This window comes from Thermobia domestica, chromosome 6, assembly GCF_964235325.1.
Source record: "Thermobia domestica chromosome 6, izTheDome1.hap1.1, whole genome shotgun sequence".
Lineage (NCBI taxonomy): Eukaryota > Metazoa > Arthropoda > Insecta > Zygentoma > Lepismatidae > Thermobia > Thermobia domestica.
The window spans coordinates 257144498-257169747 of record NC_137459.1 but is presented as its reverse complement, the minus strand read 5'-3'; the positions used below and the strand labels follow the sequence as shown (position 1 = coordinate 257169747).

Below are 25250 nucleotides of genomic sequence, written 5' to 3'. Positions count from 1 at the left end.
AGGAATCAATACAAAGACCAGATACTGTGACCTCACATATTAAATGCAAATAATATTATTCAAATTTCCAGCATTTTAAGATTACCGTAGGAACTTGCATGTTCCTATACGCATCCATATTCATTCTTAGCACAAAGAAAGATGCACACAATCAATTACAGTATTTATTTATGTTTTTTTATTTTTGTAATTAATAGATAAATAATATGTAGCATTATCTAATTTCCAGAACAAAATGAAAACAAATCGCTTAAGACAATCCTCAGCAGAAGACCTTCAATATATTGTTTGAAATTAGACTTTATTTCACAGAGGATTTTTCACATCAGTATTTTTGAATTATATATATTTTTTAAATGATCGTTGGTTCGTTGATTTATTCGAGTTTAGTGTATTTTCAACACCGAGACCTTGTAGGACATGTATCTACAGCTTCACACGTGGGATTCGAACTATATGAGCTCCCAACGGGAATTGAGCCCGAGCCTTCCGCGCAGAAGGTGGTTTAAATGATAGTTAAATTTAACATAGACATTTACTTTTGAAACTCATAATAGTGAAGGAGAATAATATACTAATTAAGTTCAGGGATGAATAAATACACTTATTGACTGCTCATGCAATATATAAATTAGTCTTAACCCTTTCACTACCACTGGTACATATGTGTCCCACGATACATTCTCAAAGGACCTGTGGTAATTTACCGCATGCTATTGCTATGAATCGATATTCCAATGGTAAAGAGAAGCCTGCTAATGGTTTACAGAATTCCTATTAACATTATCAAATGTACAGTAGTGAAAGTGAACGTGGTGATAATGGAACATATGAAAATGAAGAACAAGGTGCTAGTGATAAAGCAGTGGTTGCATGTACTGTCATTTGGAAAAAAATGCCGAAATGTAAAATATTTGTAATCATAAATACGACCCAACTGTTTTTCTAACAATATACGTAGCAAAATTGAAAATACAAGATGATCCTTTATGTCACTGCCACTGGTACAAATAGGTCCCACGTAAATATATCAATACAAATACTAATGTCCCACCCTTCCCCTGTCGAAAAACGAAACGGCGGATATATATATATATATATATATATATATATATATATATATATATATATATATATATATATATATATATATATATATATATACGTTTGAAAACAACTTAAAGTAGCCATATATTAATATTTGTCACTCCGAAAAAAAAGGTAGTAAAGGGTTAAAGGAACATTGTCCAAGGCCTTCAAAAAGCGGGAAACGACCATTAGGAAGACCTAGTCGCAGACGAGGGAACAATATTATGATGGATCTAGCGGAAATAGGAATACAAAGTAGAAACTGGGTCCAGTTGGCTAAGGATGGAAGTCAGTGGAAAGCTTTTGTGAACGCGGTAGCATTGAACCTCCGGGTTCCATTGTCCATAGTGCTTTATATATATATATATATATATATATATATATATATATATATATATATGTGTGTGTGTGTGTGTGTGTATGTATGTATGTATATATGGCGTTAATTAACTATACCGACAAACGTTAGGAGGTGATTCCTCACATCAAAATACGAGAAAAAAGTTCATATGGACCTATGGGGAAAAGTGCATAGTTTCAGAACTAGGGCTGTCCAAAATTGGGAAAAAGCCAAATTTCAAGAGTCTCTATTTCGAATTCGAGAGACTGTGGATGGTGCTTCTTATCAGCTTAAAGGAAGCCAGACATACGCAATCCAAAACATTCATTACACTCTCTCTCTCTCTCTCTCTCTCTCTCTCTCTCTTTCTTTCTCAAATGACTTTTAACGTTGAAATTGAAAATCTTTAATTTGTACCACTTCTTGTTTAATTAGAGGATTGACGTAGGACATACATTTAAACTACTCTTTGCACGACGATTTTTGCTTGATCGAGATCAATATTGATATCATAAATATTAGCAATAGTTTCTAGCACTTTCGGTTTTAACAGAGCGATACGGGTAGATATGTTACCTTTTCTTCAGACGCTGAACCGACTCCTAAAATCACATGTCACAATCTGCTACCATTTTTGTTCTGTGGTGATCAACATTGATACTGGGCACGATTGGTTTCTATCACTTTTGATTTCAGTAGATAGTTAACAGAGGAGACGAATCCTATTTTTGTGACCCATAATCGATTCGAAAAAGAAAATAAAGAAATAAATCTTCTCAACATATTTTACAATTTTTGCTCTATGAATGTCAATATTAAAACCAGAAGTAGTAGTAAATTGCTATTACCTCCGGCTTTAGTAGACTAATTGAGTGTATATGTTATGTTTCTTTCGGACAGCTTTTAATTATCTATTACTGTTTATGTTCTATGATGATCAACATTGAAAACGGACATTGCTTATTTCTACCACTGTTAGTTTGAATAGAGGGTTATCAGGGGAAGGAGCCCTATATTTGGACCCTGTATCGATTGAAAAAAAGAACTTACCAAATCTCTTACAGTTTTTGATCTATGGAGGTCCACATTGATAGCGGATATAGCGTTCTGTTTCAGTAGCGTAATACGAATGAATTCGGTATGTTTCCTTGAGACGTTTGTCACTATTACATTTTCTTCGGTGGGGTTCAAAGTTGAAACCAAGAACGGTTGATTTCTACCACTTCCGATTTTAATAAAGGGGTAACAGAGAATATAAGTTATTCTATTGGAACGTTGAATCGATTTCAGAAACTCGCTTCCAGATATCATTTAGCGATTTCGCTATGATACCTGTTGACAGACAGACAGACGGACGGTCGGATATAGCTGTTTTATAAATCTTCTAACACTATTGCATAGAATAGTTTGGATCGAAAGTCTAAAAATGTTGGTGAGTGCAATGGAGTTAAGGAGTTTAAACTTTTCATTAAACAAAATATTGAAAAATGAACTATTACTTGTTTCCACTTATCCTGAAAGAATAATCCATCCATTCACTCTCAGCACGAGCTTGGGACTCCTCTCGCAATATAAGACAAAATGTACTGTGCTGGCCTGTTGAAGAAGGAGAGATCGAAACTCGGGAGCTGTGTGGAAACACCTTACTCTCGCTATGTCCGGTTCCCAGTTGCTGCTCTCTTATGAACTCCTAGTATAGAGACAGATAGTGATCTACCGGGGAATAAAAGTTATGACCAGATCTCCAAAGTGCAACTAACTCGTGCCATCAGATCTGGATGGATACTTGCTACCTTGTCACGGTCTCGGAGAGATATGTGGATCACCGCTCCTACAAGAGGAGGTAACACCTTATGTATTCTCTGAAATGGGCAACCAAATTGCATCCTTGAGTCCAGGAGATAGTGTTACGTGTACTCTAACAGTATAAAAGAAATGTAGTTGGTGTGCTCAATAGGGCGAATCCAACGCTCTTCCGGGATGGATTACGAGCTATCGGAGAGCACGTGTTGCGTTCTCTTGGGATCCGGTATGAAATACTTGTATCTTAACACCCTCTTGGTGCCACAAAAAGAGTTGTGAGATAGTAAGGGTCCTTGTCCCTGGTGCAAGTTCACTTTCATTGGGCGTAGGATATTGGCGACCTTACAGGAGGAGCCGTCACTTCCAAATGGCCATGTCTTTGAAAGTAAATAGCCTACATCAATGATTTGATCCGGTAATGTACAGAGTGCCTGTGACGTAAGTAGAGGAAATCCAGTATTACTTGGACACCCGTACAGAGGGAAATGTGTTAGTCCTTCCCAAATGGAAATCTAAAAGTACGATTGGGTTTGGGAGGTAGATTAGCTACAACGTATATCTTTTACCTTAACACATAAAAGAGATTAAGGGCCGTAGTGCTTGAACAGGCCTACTGGTAAATGTATTCTAGGCATACTCTCAAATGGCTATGCCTGTAAATGGACAGTCTATATTAGTCATTGGTTTCTATAATGTTTGGCGTCCCTCTGTTGTAACTAGGGTAAATCCTGTATTCGTTGAATTAACTTACCGGGGAGGGAGGAGGTATATACTGTCTGAAAGGTGCCCAAGTAGAAGCCTGTAAGGTGGAAGTACCAGGAATATGGACAAAGGTTTCTGATACTAGTGAAATGGAGGAATTAACTTAATAAAAGGTCGGTCTCAAACCCAAATGGCGACTTGGCACGCATTAATGGATCCTGGATGGAATACGAAAGTACTCTGAAACATTAGCAGTATATCTACGAGGAAAATGATGGCCATTGAACGATACAGGTAGGCATACAAGATCGGGAACAGTAAGTACGCCAGAAATTTTTACTTGGTAGGGTGCTCAAAATAAAAGGGGGTGCTCTCAGAATAGTGATATACATTTTTAAACAAACTCAAAGAAAACAGTTTTTTTTTGTTACGCAAATATTAGCAAGAGTAACTGGTTTCATGTTCCCCCCTCACTCGCAGCTTTCGTTTATGGAGCTCAATCTGCTAAAAATGCACTTTGTAATAGATTAATTTTTGTACATTGGATCATCAAAATAAAATTTCATATTAACAAGAACACTTTATAATAGATTAATTTCTGTACATTGGATCATTAAAATAAAATTTCATATTAGCGCAAATAGGAAACTAAGTTCAAAGATTTGATATACAAAGAGAAAACAAGGTTCAAATCCGTTATTTCCTCCTGCTAAATTACAAACCAATAAAAAAAAGTCTCAACTGATCTTCAGTTATGATATTCTCCATCTCCATACTTGAGAAAGTTGTACTCCACACTCAACAGAAATATAATTTTGTCTTAATTTAAAGACTGTTTCTTGAATAAAATACTGAAATATTTGGGCACTTTTGGCAGTCTCACTCCATACACTAACTATAAATGACGTCATTTTTTTTTTACTAAATCTGACAACTTTTCAATTTGATCATCTTGCATATACACTATTTTCCACACTATATTGTCACATGTTTCTTTACTGAGGAAGAGGTGAATGACCGCTCAAGACGTTGCCGATTTCAGTCATCTGCATCTGTCCATCAATCTTTTTTTCTCGGAAACGACCGCGAAGCCAAGGAATGTAGGTATGAGTGGGTCTGTTTTGTCAATTATTTTGATCGAAACACCGCCCGAAACAATGAGGTCATGTGTTTCTCGAAGCCGTACATGAGAACCAGGTCGCTTCGTAATTTGAAGTGAAATAAATAAATAAGAATATTGCCTTCTTTCCTAAACTAAACCTTTTTTAACTTGATGTAATAAATAACCTATATGATAATGATTGATAAAATTGGATGTAGTGGAGTATTCCTTTTCCATGCAGGGGTGTGTGCAAAGACATTTGGGGAAAGTGTTAGGGGGTGTTGAAGAGGTGTAGATTACTCCCTGATCGGAAACAATCAATCCTCACCCCCGAGTTTGCCTGTGGCTCTCGCATTTGGATTGCAGTGCGTCGGACTGTGGTCAAACTGTGATTCGGTAGCTGGTACTTGTACTAGCAGGAGATGATCTTGCAAACATTTGGGAGCCATGAATGCACAGCATGGTAGATCCTGACTAGCTAGGAGGGTTACCTCATCTAGTAGGTCATACTGGTAGACATTCAGGACTTCAATCTGGACGCGCATTGGGCTTATCCCACTCCCCTGGTGTGATGCATGGGGCTGCATGCTTAATATCGTCAAAGGTGAGGGACAAACCTTGAAGCTGCGCTATGAGCATAGGGACTGGAGTTCAATAATAGAGCAAACACAATCCGGATGATTACAAGTGCCTGCCCATAAACATAAACGGGATACGGCTGTTTCGGTGTAGGGTGTTTTGGTGTAGGGCGTTTCGGTGTACGGGTGTTTCGGTGTAAGGACGTTTAGGTGTGAGGCTGGTTCGGTGTAAATGTTCCAATGTTTACACCGAAACGTCCGCTCTTCAAAATGAAAATTATTCATTACGGAGAAATAAATTCATGGGAAAGAAAATATAAATTAATAAATAAAATGAAAATTAAATGTTGCTATAATGGGCAGGGGTTACTGCGAGAAGGTCACAGACCAATTTGAAACATTTTTCTGCACTTATTTTAATGGGATGCTTGATTAAAGTAAGTCTATGTACCTCTCACTATCCGGTTGCTTATTTATAGTGAGTCCCCTCGCCTCGCTACACCACATACACCTTATTTAAGGCAATAACTGTGCACAAATCGCAAAATGCTGCACAATCTTTGAAATGAAATTTTCAAACACAAGTTTTTTCTTCTTAACAACCGCTTTTATACCACGCATACCCAATAAGATTTCTAGATCTGGGAGAAGATAACTGATTATGAATCAGCGATGGAATCTTAATTATATTATTACGGAGATGTAAATTCATATTATAGTTGTAGAGAAGGACAATGCCAGAAATATATCTCAAGAAGTCTTTCCATGGCCTAAAGATGAGCACATCAAGAGGCTGAATCCTACCAGTTGTCCCTGCAGAAATCGTTTCTATTATGAGTTACTATTTTGTTCTTAAAATAGGTTCAAAGTTGATGAATTGTGTCCAGTCCACTAAGTTATTAACAAAATGGATTTTGCATTAGACACTTGAAGAAAAATCTCTGGAAACCAAGATCTCACAAGACTTAATGTTAATGTTCCCGAATTTGATGCTTTCACAACGATATTTTCAAACTTAAAGAGGTTGTTTTGGACTATAAGACCAAATGTTCCATTGTTTTCCTACAAAACAATTAACAGCGGTGATAACAAAACACCATTTGCAGAAATTAAAGGTTGTATGGTATAGCTACGAGTCATAGAATTTACTGACTGGGTCACTGTTTGTGTTCCTGTAAACATTAGAGCACGTCCCGTCTGCATTTGCAAATTTAATCGTATTGATCAGAGTTATAAATATCTTCTTTCCCAACAACATGTGCTGCTTCACATTCGCGACAAATGCATTGGTACTGGCTTTTAACTGATTTAGCTATAGATTTATTTAATCAAGTATGCTGTTAAAATATGTAAGAAAGGGGTTTCAAATCAGTTTACACCTTCTCGCAGCAGCTCCCACCAATTATATTTGTTTTTGGCTAACTTCAGAGCATTTCAAACCAGAATACTATTTTAATTGTAATCGCCATATTGGATTAGCAAATTTGAATTCTGTAATTTTAAAGTCAGGTTATGAATCATAAACCCCCTTGGCAGTAAGCTGGCCGTATCATTTAATCTTCTACATTAAATGATTGTTTTCTGTTTATGCTTGGAGACCACCCCTAACTTTCAAAGGGTGGTTTCCACCCTTAAACCCTCACCATTACCGAAATAAAAAAGTGTCAATTATTTTACGATTATCTACAAGTATGCAAAGCTTCATTCAAATCGGTGAATTACACTTCCGTAAGTCTTCTTGTTAGTCCTGTTCGGATGGAACAAGTAAATGGCGGACATGAAGTCAGAACAATAAAAGAAAGAAAAGAAAAGAAAAAAAGAAAAGAAAAGAAAAGAATCCCTTGTTACTAAGAGACTGAGCAACGTTTGTGAAAATTACAAATTTGATGATGTAATTAATTCTTAAAAGGAATTGCGCACAATTTTAGATTCTGAGTTGAGTGATCCTATGTAAACTGATCTTCTATGTAATTTTATTTTTTTCAACAATATTCCTTTGAGGTATTATTCAGTTTGTATATATTATTACTGTGTCTCAGTAACTTTGTGCAATATCTTTATTTCTATCCAGAAATGACGCTGAATATTTTGCAGTAAATTTGAATTAAATTCGATTTTTGAATTAGGTTTGCTTATTATTCTGTAAAACTTGCCTATGGACACCTCTGAATCAAAATTATTGTTACGAATGCATTGACGTTGAATTATCATCCTGTAATTGACTCAATAACAAAGTTAAACAGTTTACACTATTGAAGAGTAGCTACACCATGACACTTCATAACTTCATTACAAGCATATGATTAATGCTCTCAAATATTATATACAACGAAACGTCTTTTACAGCCAAGCATCCTTACACCGAAATGCACGAACACCCTGACGTTCGCACACTGAAACGTCCTACGCCGAAAGATCCTACACCAAAACATCCTAGACCCACATAAACCGACAGATTGCAGTTCGCCCTTCAGGCAAGCAAAGCTTGGCGGCAGACCACTATCCATCTAATGTCCTGAAAATATATGAGATTGAGAGAAATTCTGCATACGCCATTGAATGAGTGAACTGATGAACATGAACAAACCAGTCGAATAAGCAAGTAGTTTCAATAAGGCCTGATCTGATAGTATACATTTCTATATTTCTTTCTTCTTTTCATTTTTCTTATTTGATTCTACTTTCATTCCTTGGAACTGAATAATATTTATTTGCAATTAAAAAAAAATAGCATGTGCTTTCCTCTTAAGGACAATAAGATCTGGTCCAGGATACTACCGTTAGAAACTATAATTCACTGCGCTCTTATCATCGCTTGCTCCAAGGGCTTATATATATATATATATATATATATATATATATATATATATATATATATATATATATATATATATATATATATATATATATATATATATATATATATATATATATATATATATATATATATATATATGTGTGTGTGTGTGTGTGTGTGTGTGTTTAAGAAAAATTGAAAGAATTGGTGGAATGAGAATGTGAGATGAAACGAGAAAAAACACGGACATAATATTATCTACCACAGACTCAAATGGCCTGGGATCGAATCAGGGACCCTTCGCAACAGAGGTGAGCACTCTATTGCTGGGACATCGAGTTTTCTACATATTTGTTGTTGTCAATTGTACACAGATACAGAGAAATGAAATGAAATCTTTGAGTTTTACGTCCCACGCTTATGCCGGTTAGGCTAAAGGAGACGGTGATGATGAGTAATGAATGAAATGGTGGAATGAAGAAAGTGGGAGGAAACGGGAGAACCCCAAGAAAAACACGCACGCGGTGTTTGTCCACCAAATCTTAAATCGAATTAGCAATGTGCTGCGGACCTGATTTAGTGGTTCGTAACCTTACTTTGTATCAGTTTATTAATTAAAAGCTATATATATATATATACAGGGTGGGCCATTTTAATTAATCCACGGAAATATCTAAAAAATGATAAAACATAGAAGAAATGTTTGAAGTACACGTTATATATTGCTAAGGGGGAAAACCATTTCCGCCAAAAGTACCCCTCCCCACCCCCCGGAAATGGGGGTAACGGGGGGTAACTTTGAAATGTCAAATGGGAACATGGGTCGAGTAATACCTCGTTCGAAAGGTCTTGGAAAACTAAGTAACGCTGTACCAAAATTTGTTTCATATGGAGCACCAGTTTCAAAATGGCCGCCATGATATAGTTCGGAAACTCCAGTAGCCGTAGTATGAAAACCATGGGAGGTAGATGAATGGAACAAAATTGAAATACGTAAATATCATAGGGCATATCGAATGATGTGACCCCTGCGATCCCAGCGTCTTTCCTGAAGGGATCTTGTGAGCTAACTTCAAAATTTCAATGTCCGACCGGACATTGGTTCGGGCGTACGCTTGATCTACCCAATGCTGTTTGGAAGGCAGACTTCAGGGATAGAGAATTAGTGCTCTCAGTTAATGCGGATTGCCACAGTCAAGGGCGCCCATAAGGGTGGCAAGGGGGGCTCTCGCCCCCCTAGAGAAAATTGTGCTTCGGAATATCAAAAACTCAATAGAATTTTTAGAATAGCTACAGCAAAATTTGAAACTATATTTGAAATGTCGCTTTTTCTTGCCTCCCTTGGAAACTACAACATGGGCGCCCTTGGCCACAGTTACATTTTCATTAACTATTAGCACTCATGTCATATTGTGAGCTTGAGGGACGAAACAGTGTGTACGTATATCCCCGAAATGCTTTCCGAATAACCAGCACGCATTGCATAAAAGTTTCTGTGGCGACGGAGATTAGCAAATTCACACGTTTGTAAGTTCCAGCAACAGCATTATTCGACAACTTCTTTCGTATAACGTTCCTTCTGTTTTCGCATCAAATCATACTTAGCCATACAGATATGCGTTACCATTCAAATAAAATTTCACCTTTTTATAGTCACTACAGCGTCATCCTTACAAACAAATGTTTCAACCATACCATACCTATTTGTACGGTAGCCTTAATTTGCGAATTAAAGTAGAGTTCTCATTTGAACTTTCACTGTTACTTTCCACCCCGCTCACATACAGAGCACAGGAAAAGATTATTTTGCAGGACTTGGATATCTCTCTATACATTATGGCAATTTTACTCTAACATTTTTATCTCTGTTGTATCATTCTCGAGCCTTGGAATGCCTCCGTGGTTTTCCTATTTAATTTTCGTTATTTTCATTTATCTCTACCCGTATTCATACTATGGGCACTAGACGTTTTCTTAGACACATTCACCATGTCTTGGCGATCATTTTTAAAACGGTGTCTCATGTCGAAAATATTCTTACAGAAGCTGTGTGATATTCATTTGTCTATGTAACATGATGTTACTCGCTTCAAGTTGCTATTTGAAATTTTCAAGTTGGCCCCGGATACCTTTCAGTGGAGTCACCCCGACAACACCTCTCGATGTGCCTTACGTCAGTTACCTACTCCAGTTTTTCTTCTGTTGATTTATCTCCAATCGCTTTCATACTACGGGTACTAAACCTTTTCTCTGACACTGATACTATGTTTCGGCGGCCTTTTGAGAACACTGCCATTTCACCTCAATCGTTTTCTCCTGCAAGATGTTTGATTTTGCAAGATTTATCGAACGAGGTACCACTCGACTCATGTTACTATTTGAAATCTTGAAGTTAGCCCCCCTCCCATGGTTTTCATACTACGGCTACTGGAGTTTCCGAACTATATCATGGCGGCCATTTTGAAACTGGTGCTCCATATGAAACAAATTTTGGTACAGCGTTACTTAGTTTTCCAAGACCTTTCGAATGAGGTATTACTCGACCCATGTTCCCATTTGACATTTCAAAGTTACCCCCCGTTACCCCCATTTCCGGGGGGTGGGGAGGGGTACTTTTGGCGGAAATGGTTTTCCCCCTTAGCAATATATAACGTTTACTTCAAACATTTCTTCTATGTTTTATCATATTTTAGATATTTCCGTGGATTAATTAAAATGGCCCACCCTGTATATATATATATATATTATTATTATTATTATTACTCTTAAGGGACGGTGGTGTGATATGATTGTTTTAAATGTACATTCCCCAACTGAAGATAAGGATGACGATATAAAAGACCAACTCCCGCGATACCATATGAAAATTCTATTAGGGGATTTCAATGCGAAGGTAGGACGAGATAATATTTTAAAACCGATTATAGGAAGCGAAAGTCTGCATAAGGAAAGTAATGACAACGGTGTTAGACTCGTGAACTTTGCAACATCCAAAAACCTAATCGTGAAGAGTACAAAATTCCCACATCGCGACATTCATAAATACACTTGGACATCACCAGACGGGAAAACACATAATCAAATTGATCACGTTTTAGTAGATAGAAGAAGGCAATCTAGCGTAATTGATGTCCGGTCGTTTAGAGGGGCGGATTGTGACACTGACCACTACCTGGTAGCAGCGATAATACGAGAGAGATTATCGTTGAATAAAGGTAATATTCATTGTCCGAAAACGGAGAGATTCAATTTAAAGAAATTAGAAGAGAGCCAGGTAAGAGAGAAATACCAGATTGAAGTTTCGAATAGATTCTCGGCTTTAGAAGATTCGGAGTGCACTAGTGTTGAGGATACTTGAATTGAAATTAGAGATAGCATTAAAATTTCAGCAAAAGAAAAATTGGGACATGCAGAAATACGTAGGAACAAACCATGGTTCGACCAGGAAAGTATTAAACTAACACAGAAGAGAAAACAGGCAAAATTACGGTGGCTACAAAATCCGAATGAAACAACTATTCTTTCTTTGACGATTTGCTGAACACGCAACCAAAAACTAGTGTCCGTGGAGAAAAGGAGATACACACCGCAGAACCGTATATTCCAGAACCCACCTAATGGAAGTAGAAACCGCTATAAAGAAATTAAAGAAACAAATCTCCTGGTGTAGATGAAATTCCGGCTGAGTTAATTTTAGCTGTAGGCGAAAAATTGTGGAACAAGATACACAAACTCATTTTCCTTATCTGGAACAAGGAAGAATTGCCAAAAGAGTGGAAAGAATCAATCATTATTCCAATTCACAAGAAAGGCGACAAAACTGACTAATAATTATCGAGGCATTACTCTTCTGTCAACAAACTATAAAATCCTTTCAAATATTCTGTTAGCAAGACTAACCCCATACGCAGATGAAATTATTGGAGATTATCAGTGCAGATTTAGACGAAATCGATCAACTATCGAACAAATATTTACCATTCGCCAAATACTCGAAGAAAAGTGGGAGTACAATACGCCGGTACATCAAGTATTTATTGATTTTAGAAAGGCGTACAACTCGGTTAGAAGAGAAACATTATACAACGTTCTTACAGAACTTGGAATACCGAGAAAGCTAATTAGATTAATTAAGATATGTTTAAATGAATACCAAAATCCGGATAGGAAAATTTTTGTCTACGAGCTTTCACGTCGAAAATGGCCTGAAACAAGGAGATGCGTTGTCGCCATTATTATCTAACTTTGTTCTGGAATACGCTATAAGGAAAATCAAAGATAGCAACCAGGGCCTAGAGTTGAACGGTATTCACCAGGTTATGGCATATGCTGATGATGCAAATTTAATAGGGGATGATAGGAGAACAATAGAATGAAATGCAGAGATCTTATTAAACGCTTGCAGGGACATGGGTTTAGAAGTAAATGCAGAGAAAACTAAATACATGGAAGTGCGTCGGGACCGTAATACAGCAAATTATAGATGCGTTAAAATATTAAATAATACTTTTGATAAAGTGGATAATTTCAAATATCTAGGATCAATATTAACAGAGGAAAATCATATTCACGGAGAAATTAAATGTCGACCAAAAGCAGGGAATTCGTGTTACTATTCGGTTCAAAATATCTTGTCGTCGCGAATTCTGTCGAGGAATTTGAAGCTTAAAATGTACAAAATGATAATCATGCCTGTTGTTTTGTATGGCTGCGAAACATGATAGCTTACTCTGAGGGAAGAACATAGACTGAAAGTATTTGAGAACAAGATCCTGAGACGAATATTCGGACCCAAGAGGAACGGGAATGGGGAATGGCGGAAACTTCATAACAAGGAACTACATAATTTATATGGTTTACCCAACATTGTTAGGGTCGTCAAGTCTAGGAGGCTTAGGTGGGCGGGTCATGTAGCTAGAATGGAAGAAAGTAGAAACGCTTTCAAAGTCTTGACTGGAAGACCAATCGGAAAACGACCATTAGGAAGACTTAGGCGCAGATGGGAGGACAATATTAAGGTGGATCTCGCAGAGATTGGAATACAAAATAGAAACTGGATGCAGTTAGCTAAGGATAGAAGTCAGTGGAGAGCTTTTGTGAACGCGGCATTGAACCTCCGAGTGCCATAGGCCATTGAGTTATATATATATATAACCAATTGTTTTTTTTACTGATCATACATTGTTCTTTTTTGCTTTTTCCGTAAAATTTATCAAAATGAACTTAAGGGAGTATAGCATAATAGGCTTGTTATAGGGCAAGTATGCCAAATTTAACAATAAATTGCATATTTGCATTTATATTTCATAATATATAATTGGCAAATAACAACAGACTTGATTGTTCTGGAGGTTCATATTAAAATGACTAGATGCATATGTTGTTGCTTTCTTGCTGCGTTTAGAAACTTAGTAATGTTCCGTCGAAGTACAAAATACAATTGGTCTCAATTTTGCAGTTATGCGTCCTAATTTCGCAATAGGTGTGCCTAATTTCGCAATACTGCCTGTTTGTTACTAATTTCAGTGTTCTATAGGCCTATCTGACATAATGTAACAAACCGATAGAATCTGAATTACATATGCGAATATATCGATTTTTTCCATCATAGCTACATTTTATTGACCATTATTACGTAAATGTATTATTACGTGAACACAACGTTCACCATTTCATTAAAAAAAAAAACTACTACTATTACTGAAGCCAATTCAAAAACATTACATACAACGAAATAGAGCCTAGCTGCGATATTGAAAGAGTAGAACATGAAGGGAATCGAGTGTTGTTGCAAGGGTGGAAACAAAATAGGCTAATGTAGCTAAACATTATCTTATTCACATGACAGAACAAGTGTTAGAAAATCAAAAGATCAGAACAGAAGAAATCAAATTAACTTATCTAAACAAAAGCTACTGCAGAAACCAATTGAAAAGCATTAAACCCGATGAAAAAGCTACAATATGACACAATAGAACACGAAGACAATTGAGTGTTCCAGTAAGGATATAAACAAACCAGGTTTAGGTAAAAATGACAGATCAAATGAAAGATAATCAAATGTCCAAAGCATAGGGAAGCTAATCATCTTCCTCCCTGTAACCAAGACAGATGAAATCAGGCGCATAGCCTTGGCAAAGCTCATGGACCTTGGCAATGCCTTTGAGAACGTTGCCTCCTACAAAACTTGTTTACAAGGAAGTCTCCTTGTCTTTGTTTTATCGTGTACCGGAGCTACAAACAGCCTTACCAAACTTAGATATCTTATCATTCATCATAGGCTGCAATTTGTGTGTGTGTGATTCAAAGAGTGTTTTACAAATCTGTTTAGCCTAGTAGCGTCCATTAGCAGATAGCTAGTTTTGTTCAGCCTATTAACCACATTTGAACATTGAACTAATAAATAATACTGTCGTTGGAAGCAAAATATTGATGTGTATATATGCGTTTTCTACAATACCAAATAATGTTTTCATTTTAATGAATATGCAACTTAATGCACCGTTATTTCCAAATTTGTTTCATAAGAGTACATTTTAGTTAGCCGATTACCTATTAGTTTTCATTTGTAACTGCTTCAGAGATGATGAGAGCTGGTAATGTTTCTCATAAACTTGAGTTATATTTGTAATTATAATTCTTATTAAATATTTAAATACTAAATTACGGTATAATTTTAATGTATTTTAATGTACTTCTCTCCTTTTGTATAGGAAAGTTTAATGCCTCCTGTGAAATTGAGTTATTAGGGGTGGATTGGGTTGGGACTGAACAATAGAAGAGTATGTGCTTAGTTTGATTTCGGAAATGTACCTGTAGATAGCAGAGGAAGCTTGTTTGATATGCATTGCATTCAATTGCATGAGAATTTTGAACTATCTTCCCCAGTTTGCTCCCTACAGTAGTTCAATTGGTAGAGCGCCCAACTTTGGTGCGTAGGGGTCCCTGGTCCGATCCCCGGTCTGGTAAGTTTGTAGTGGACAACATCATGTCCATGGGTTTTCTCGGAGTACTCTCGTTTCCTCCCATCTCATCATTCCATCAACTCTTCCATCATCATTCACTTGCCTGAATCATCCCTCTCCTTTAGCCTAACGAGCATAATCGTGGGACATTAAACTCACAGGATTCATTTTTATTTCATTTTCCAGTTCACTTGAAAGTTAGAAAATACTATTATTTTCCCCGAGCCGCTCATATGTATAGCCCATCTCATTAAAAAGTAAATAAAATAAAATTTTAAAAAAACTGCATTCGGAATTTACGTTTTCTCTTCTTGGCTGCTGTTCTTCAACAATGAACATTTCTGTAAAATAGAAAACATTATAAAGATATCAACATTGTTCAATGTTCCACAAGATGTTTCGCTTTGTATTCGATATAGACGATTGTAATTACGTTGCCTTTCTCTAATGGCTTTCATGATTTGTGACATAAATTAAATTACTACGTGATACTTACCACCAAGACGAAGTTCAGCTGTCGCCTGAGCAATATCTATTCCGTTTTGAGCGATGCATTGGTACATTCCTTGGTCTTCTCTCTGCACAGCAGGTATTACTAGCTTCTCTGCATTTTCACCTCCGATTTCTAAGCTCTGGCCATCTTTCAGCCAACTGACTTCCGGTGAAGGGTTACCAGTGGTGACACAGATGAATTCCGCGGGCTGTCCAGAATCCACAATTTGGCTCTGAGGTTGAATATGGACAGTAAGTGCTGCCACGACCCGCAACTGCACTTCTAAACTTGCGCTTCCCACCGAGTTGTTGGCTGTGCACACGTAAAATCCAGCTTCCTCCACCTGAACGTTGCGAATAATGAGAGCACCGCCAAGAATAAATTTTCTGTCGCTCTCTTCCAGTGGTTCTGCTCGGAATACATCGTCGAGTTTCCGAAACCACCTGAAAGTAAAACAAAAAAGAAAAATGTTAATGACTTAAACTTGTAAATGGTTTCAACGTTTTAACATTTCGAAAACATAAACTAATTTGCATTTAAAGAACAAGAACGTACTGGCTATCAGGTTACTAGGAAGGAAGTTACGGCTATAAATTACGTTGTTCATACTTCTGATGTGTTTTAGTTGTTTTTAGGTTGTTTTTTTTAATCAAAAGCTCAGACACAACGTTGATTTTTTTGTGTGTTCTTGAAAACTAAGAACATTGTTTTCCTCACAGCAAGATCAAGTGATTACTTTCCAATAAATTTAATTTCCTGAGTGCTACGGCAGCCGACAGACTACATTTACTGGAAATAATATGTAGTCACCACAGTGGCCTCAGTCACCATTATTTTTGACATTCCAAAGGAATATTTGGTGTCCCTTACATTAATTTAACACCACCATTAGTTCATGACTTTATTTCAACACTGAATTCTTTGCCCCACTAAGAATAGAACTATTGACTATTCTTCCGAATATCGGTTCACTAAATTTAAAAGTTGTATCCACAATCAAGAGGTGGCTCTAATAATAATAATAATAATAATAATAATAATAATAATAATAATAATAATAATAATAATAATAATAATAATAATAATAATAATAATTGAAAGGACAGTATTGTTGAAACGAAATATCATACTGTCGTTTCCTTTACGCTTTGTGTCTAGATGTAAACAAGTTGTAAAATTATTCCACAAATAATATGGGATAAACTAGAAAAAGTATATTGGTTCTAGACCACAGTACTCAGAGCCTCATCATCTGAGTAAGAAGTAACGTTTCGAAATGTGATTTTGTAATTTTAAAACAGTTTTTAGAAAGTCTTAATTTATTATTATTATTATTTCAGTTGATCTGAATTCAAGGTCAAGAGTTTTCAATAAAGATAGTGATTTATTGAATTTCGGCAAACAAATATATTTCGGCAAACAAATTTGAGAACGAAAGAGCCAAAATTAAATTTTAAAGTAGCTGCTATGACGAAATCGATCAACTATCAACCAAATATTAACTATTCGCCAAATACTCGAAAAAGAAGTTGGAATAAAATACCCCGGTACATCAATTATTTATTGATTTTAGAAAGGCTTACGACTCGGTTAGGAGAGAAACGTTATACAACGTTCTTTCAGAACTTGGAATACCGAGAAAGCTAATAAGATTAATTAAAACATGTTTAAATGAATCCCAAAGTAAAGTCTGGGTAGGAAAACCTTTGTCCACGAGCTTTCATGTCGAAAATGGCCTGAAACAAGTAGAGGCGTTGTGGCCATTATTATTTAACTTTGTTCTGGAATAGGGTATAAGGAAAATCAAGGATAGCAACCAGGGCCTAGAGTTGAACAGTATTCACCAGGTTATGGCATATGCTGATGATGTAAATTTAATGGGGGATGACAGGAGGACAAAATAAGGAAATGCAGAGATCTCATTAAACGCTTGCAGGGACATAGGTTTGGAAGTAAATGCAAAGAAAACAAAATACATGGAAGTGCGTCGGGACCGCAATACGGCAAATTATGGATGCGTTAAAATATTAAATAATACTTTTGACAAAGTGGACACTTTCAAATATCTAGGATCAATATTAACAGACGAAAATCATATTCACGAAGAAATTAAATGTCGACTAAAGGCAGAGAATTCGTGTTATTATTCAGTTCAAAATCTCTTGTCGTCGCGATTTCTGTCGAGGAATTTGAAGCTTAAAATATACAAAACGATAATCATGCCTGTTGTTACGTATGGTTGCGAAACATGGTCGCTTACTCTGAGAAAAGAACATAGACTGAATGTATTTGAGAACAAGATCCTGAGACGAATATTCGGACATAAGAGGAACGGGAATGGGGATTAGCGGAAACTTCATAACGACGAACTACATAATTTATACGGTTTACCAAACATTGTTATTGGCATCAAGTCTAGGACACAGGTGGACAGATCATGTAGCTAGGATGGAAGAAAGTAAAAACGTTTTCAAAGTCTTGACTGGAAGACTAATCGGAAAACGACTATTAGGAAGACCTAGGCGCAGATGGGAGGACAATATTAAGATGGATCTCGCAGAAATAGGAATACAACGTAGTAACTGGATCCAGTTGGCTAAGAATAGAAGTCAATAGAGAGCTTTTATTTATTTATTTATTTTAGTTCAAGCACAACACAACAGGCTCTAGGCCCAATTATTGTGTTGCCTTTGACAACGAAATACATATTAATACAAAACAATAAGATATACAAATAATTAAAAGAAATACACATAACAAAATAGACAATTTAAAAAAAAACACATTCATATTGTCTTTAGCATATGAGCTCCTTATATGCCGTTTTCGAAACATGCCTGTTTAATTGTTCTTTTGTACACACTTTCCGACATGCTAAATATATCAATATTGAAGTCTTTTTCGACTTCATTGTGGAGAGTGCTTATCCTCCATATAGGAGATTTCCGAAGGATATTTGTTCTTGCCTTTCTTTGATAAAACGTAGATGTGTTTCCTATCCTCGTTCTGGTTGATGGAACTTGAAAACAAAGTAACGAACGCAGCTCAATAGAGTCAATTTTATCATGTATTAATTTATATAAAAATATTAGATCATTATATCTTCTTCTTTCGTATAAAGTGGGTAGTTGATAATTTTCCAGTAACTCTCTGTAAGATTCATATTTCGGGTAAAGCCCAGTTTTCCTGTACGTTAGAAGTCTTAGGAATTTTTTCTGTATTCCCTCAATCATATCACAGTATTTTTGCATATTTGGTGTCCACACAACAGTAGCATATTCTAACTTTGACCGAACGTAAGTGAAGTACAATTTCATGAAAGTTAAATCATTACGAAACTCTTTACCTAGCCTCATGATAAAACCAAGGTTTTGTGAACGCGGCATTGAACCTCTGGGGTCCATAAGCCATAGAGTTATTTAGTTTAGCTATGACTAAATAAAATGATGCAAGAATGCTATCAAATAGATATTCGAACACCTATTTGCCTTTTCGCCATTTCGTTTTTTCCATATTATTGATGTTTGTGGGTAGTGAAATCAGCCAGTAGATTATGCAGACTATTATATATATCTTGGCATCAACATATCCATTATGCATACAGTGCGATTACATACATTTTATGGAAATATTGATTTCTGTATTAACTTGATAGTACCGGTAATGTTTTTTTTATTTATTTTTATTTACTTTTTATTTCTTACAAACAAGTAGAATAATGTCAAACGATATCATTTTTTTAGTTTAAGATGCATTCGTAAAATATTACTTTAAAAAGATGAATATACAGTATATTTCATTTGGTATACAATATACCCATCTTATACATTTCTCTTCAATACTAGAAAAAAATACGGTCTGCCGGACTGAACTTTCTCACTTCAATGTCCTGTACTGAACCGCGTCGTCCTGCAGTGACTACTGAAATATTTACTTGTGAAATAAAAATAAAATATAAGAGGGGTTTGCGGAAACCTTGATCCAAAGAATATTCATCGCCAAACGTAAATTTCCCGTTGTGGATATTTTCATGATAAGTGACAATATTATCGAAATATTTATTTGTGAAATACGGACGAAATCGCACGTCATATTTGAGTAAATAGTGCGAAAAAAGATAGCAAACAAAACAAAGACAAAAACAATGCTAGAGTAAACTACTTCTTATAGATTTTCTCTCTTCAAACGGGTTATGAGAATAACTGCCTAAGTACGTTTTAAGATAATCTCCCGGTTAAGGTCTCTCCTTTAAGAGTAAACAATTTATTGTGGATTATTTTTGAATAGAAGAGCTATACCATACTGTCAGGTGACTAATGACATTCGAACAAAATCCCAAGACTCATTTTTGAGAATATCATCCAAACAGAACTATATATTTTGAATTTTCTCCAGAGAAATGTCACTACAGTATTTGGTTCTTAATTAAAGATTGATGTATTGCATATACGTAAAATCGTTACAACTATTTTCCAGAAAATTGAAATTTTCCATTTCTACCCTTCAATAAACTACCTTTTTTATTTAGGAGTAGGAGAAACATTCGGAAAAAAATCGAAAATATTATTTAAAAAACATGAAGATTATAATTTGATGTGGATAAGTTGAATGGTTTTACTTCTAGGCGAGTACACATACCTCGCGACAAAGAGCGAACAGAAAGACATTCAAAATTCGCTTTCTTCGGCATGTAGGGACTATGAAACGTGTACATATCTCGAATTTGTGAGGTGAAATCTCGAGATCAGGTTTTATTCGTGGTAAACATATATATATCTTATATATATATATATATATATATATATATATATATATATATATATATATATATATATATATATATATATATATATATATATATATATATTTGTTCTCTGCTATCTTCGCTCGAAAGTAACAATTGAAAGTTTTAACCCTTTCGCTGCTGACATAGCACCCCTAAGTATTAAAAAATAGTGCCTTGAGCTTCTGTTGAACTTGGGTTTTCAATGTGAATTTGAATTTTCATTTTCTGTCATCTACCAATTTTCTATGCCATTAAGCCAGCATTCTAACATAGAGTCGCTCACTATCGTGGCTGCAATGGTGACAATGAATTTTGCGGCCGCCGCTGCAATGATAGCATTCATGAAATTGTAAAAAGAATGAATCTTGGCAGCATTAACGACTATCAACACTTGTTGATGTTTATGTAGTTTTTGCAAATAGTTCCAAACATTTTCAGAAACTCACTGTATCAGCAGTATTTAATATTTTTTTTTGCTATCTTTTAATTATTATAATATTAAAATAGGAAATGAAAGACGCTTCAAACTCCATAATATTATTTAACGAAACTGAACAGTCACCAGTAAAAACATATTGTTCTCCTTATATGTTCTTTTCTCAATAAGTACACACACGTGGACGATTCTCAATAGTTTGCACCGTCGTTGAGATAACAAAATTATGTACGATTTGTTGAAATATTTATAAAATAATTCATTCCATCCAGAATTTACAAGAAAACTTGTAGGAGGAATATCATACACACTTTTGCTGAGAACTGCACAATCGTGTACAAATGAACGCGATAATTTATTGGTTAGTGGATACAGTAATCCTTGTTTTTAATTCCAAGGCTCTGAAAGATGATTATACGATATTCATACATCATACACAATAACCGTAGTATTTAAACTGAATAAAGTATACGATTAATTTCCATATATATATAAAAAAAATCCAATACCAAAGGAATTTGCATTTTCTAAACGCAATGCTTAATATATTTTTAGAACTTGCATTCCCCATTGATTCTTCCTTTCAACATGTAAACGGTTCGTTTGAGTAACGAGATGGTAAAGCACAACATTATTTCTTAAAAGTGGTAACACAAATAAAGAGTGTTTGGAGTAACATTTCAAGAAGTGTTTGCTTTTTTTAACAACAGATATTTTGAGATGAGAGCAAAAAAGAGTATTTTAATTAAGAAATCGAATCTAAAAAAATGCTATTATTTAAAAATTCCTTTAGGGTCTCTAACAAATTTGTGACCTCATATGTTGGTTATTGTTTCACTGTATACGTATATTACCAGTATAGATATTTCGAAACGATATGATTATAGTTATCAGAGTACTCAAGTTGTAAATAAGGTTTTGAAATTTGAGTTTAATCCTTTGTGTAATATCTACTATACATTGCCACCATTTTCAACTGATCAATTTTCTGGACACAGTTCATTATTAATACATAAATTTTTTAAAAAAAATCACATAAAAATTTTAAAAAAATGAACAATTTAAACATTATTTAAACAAATAACTAAAGTAAATCTCGAGAATGGTACAGAGTGTTTTTTTCTTTGTTTCTTTTTTTTACTTTCTTCAAACCATTAAGTTAAATGCTTAAAACTCATACTAGTCTGTAAGTAGTTTGTGTATTTTGCATGTCGTGTTTATTTAATTATTGTTGTTATTTATCTAGGAAAAATTTTAAAATTAGTTTCTATAATATATGGTATGCGTTATCCTAGATACTAAATATTTGTTTGTCAAAACAATATTTACATGTTTGACAGAATGAATAACTGAAATCCAGAATGAAAGAAAAAATAAATACGAATGTATTTTGTTTGGTTTTATGATCAATTATTAAAATTAAATGTAAAATAATGCAGGATTTTCACCAACAAACAATGTAATAGTTTGCTCCCTAGCTAATTGCAACTTCTTCACAGATTAAGTAAATGAAACATAATAAAATAAAATAAATGCAAATTCTTTACTTTTTGTATTTTCCACAATGTAACAAAAATATACCAAAAGCGATTATTAAATTTTGTGGCATTATCCAATTCCCTTAGCAATGTTCCTTTTCATATATTTTGCACTTTTTTGCACTTTTTTCATATATTTTAATCAATAGTCGTGCTTCAGTGTCTATATGTTTTTTTTTCTGCAAATGCGTACGTAATTTAGCAAGGCAAATAACTTTAAACTTGATTTAAATACAACAGTCAAGTGGGACTCACCACGGTTCTAGTATATATTTCCTGCATTATGAGCTCTACTCGCTACAATTTCAGTGATGAGAGTCCACGGTTCTTGGTTTATAATTCACAAGAGAGTAATAATTTGAGCCACTCTTGTAAGGAATAGTTGATCCGTTCCCTCAGCAACACTTCATTATGGACTTCCTCCTTTTGCTAATGCTCTTTATACTCGTAACCATGAGAGTCATATACACACTTTATATTATACATGTACGAATACTAAAAGCAGATCACTTCATTTCTCGATATTGTCTATGGGCAGTAAAGATAGCATTTTTCGATAATTTTTCACTTTCAACGGAGAGAACTGGCTTAATTCCTCTACTGAACTTTCGACTGACACACAAAACAAATTTCAATAAAGCTATGGTTATATCAGAAATGTGTTATTGGTCTACCTAAAGCTTTGAAATGAAAATAGTTTCTAGAAAACGTTTCAAATTTACAATCTAATTAAACCGCCGAAGAAGTAAGAACATTTCTATAACAGGAATGAATTTTAATGTTTTAAGTCCATGAATTGTTTTCATTAAGCGATGCATACGATTAATTAGAAATTGAAGAAAAAGAAACAGGAAAGTATGAACGTGTAATTCATTTTCCAACGACTACTGATTTTCTTGCAGCTTTGAATTTGCTCTGAGCATAAACACTTTATCGTTCAAGTAAAACGGAAATTTTATACATTATACATATGCAAAATAGAAAATATAAGAATGAGCAGTTTGACTACACTGAAGTGTTTGTCAATAGATAACTATAATTCATTAAAATGAGATAATTGATATTTTACGAATGAAAATTCAATATAAAACTGCATTTTTACACTGTATTTGTTCCGAAAAATTCCAAATCGAAAGTTAACATTTACAGTTAATTTGTTTTAATTCCAAAGCATCACCCCATATTGAAAAATAAGAACGACAGAGCTCAACAAGTGCATACATTAAACCGAAATCAATCGGAAAAATTGAAATGGGTTTCTAGCGAAGTTACTGGTTTCCATCTTACGATGTTAATTAAGATAATAAACCTTGTCAGAATAAGTAACAGCAAAGAATCAGCTAAGAATAATTTATTGTTAATGCTAATGTGCTATCACATTATTCATTCATTACATTTTGATCAGGTTCGACTCTTGGAATATATTATCCTTTCCGGGACTTTCGTCTTTCTCAAGAAAAAAAATCAGATAAATGCCCACAGTAAGGGTTAGAGACAGTTCAGTTTACCCATGTAAGTCATAACATTACGTACCAACAAGTTAATAAACTGCTAAAAGGCGACTCAGTAAAAAAGTTGAAAGTGAGAAAAATAACACAGTGCAACAAATTGGAACTTTATGTCTTGCCGGGCGATAAAGGATGTTCTTTACTAATTCACATACGCTGGTCACAAAGATTAAATCAGAAATGTTCCATCAGATACCAATTTTTCTGGATAAGATATGTCGCATATACCACTTAGGCTATATTGTATAGACTTAGTGTTACATTGTAATTCATAACAAAAAAATTGTAGCAACGTTTTCGACACGCGAAATAGACTTCATTGTAGTACAAAAGGAACAAAAGAAACATCTTTCCATGCCACAGATATCTTGCTGAAATCGCTCACCATGTTCATCATTGACATCTCCGAGATTAGGTGGAATAAAATACGCGAATGTAGGATATGTATTTTGAGGGGCATATTGCCCCCCATGGATTTGTAACAATCCAGCATGCGTTCGGTCAGTTCTCTGTACACTGAGAAACATCCATTACCCAGACAGCGGTATATTGTATTACAATTATACGTAATCCTTACCTTTAGTAAGGAAATCAGTACGGAACGAACATTGTCCATATACTACATAGCTACTGCATTTTACCCGCTTAGATGTTATATCATGTCGCTGCAGGATGTCTGACATCTACCAATCTTCCTTATTTTGCATATGTATACGTATGATAATACGTCAGATATATGTTATATACGTCCATCTGTTTGTGAGATACTGACCGCTTATAGACAGCTCTCTTGCACCATAGCTGACATCATCGAACAATTGTCGTTTGCTTGCGAGTTGGTTTATAAGCGAGGTTGTTTACAAAGGAAAAAGAAGAGAGGAAGGAAACAAAAGCCTGGATAAATACAATAATAAACAATTACTTTTTTAACAAAAAAATATTCCATTAATTATATATTACTTTAGTATAATACTATATTTTGCTTTAATATAGTACTAACTTAGTAATGTGGTTTATAACTACAACTGTGATTATTCTAACTCATTAATGGTTGAGAAGAAAGGAGTGGGTGAATTTGAATTTTGAGAAATCTTTGAACATTAGTGTTTTAGA

General features: G+C 34.9%; 1 protein-coding gene across 1 annotated transcript in view; it reads right to left on the bottom strand.

Moving 5' to 3' along the window:
- LOC145687511 (cell adhesion molecule Dscam1-like) overlaps positions 1-25250 on the bottom strand; it is a 1370399-nt gene that overhangs the window by 748352 nt on the left and 596797 nt on the right. Inside the window, exon 4 of the mRNA XM_081760977.1 lies at positions 15873-16312. Coding sequence (XP_081617103.1) covers positions 15873-16312 — 440 coding nt within the window. The remainder of the gene's footprint in view (positions 1-15872; positions 16313-25250) is intronic.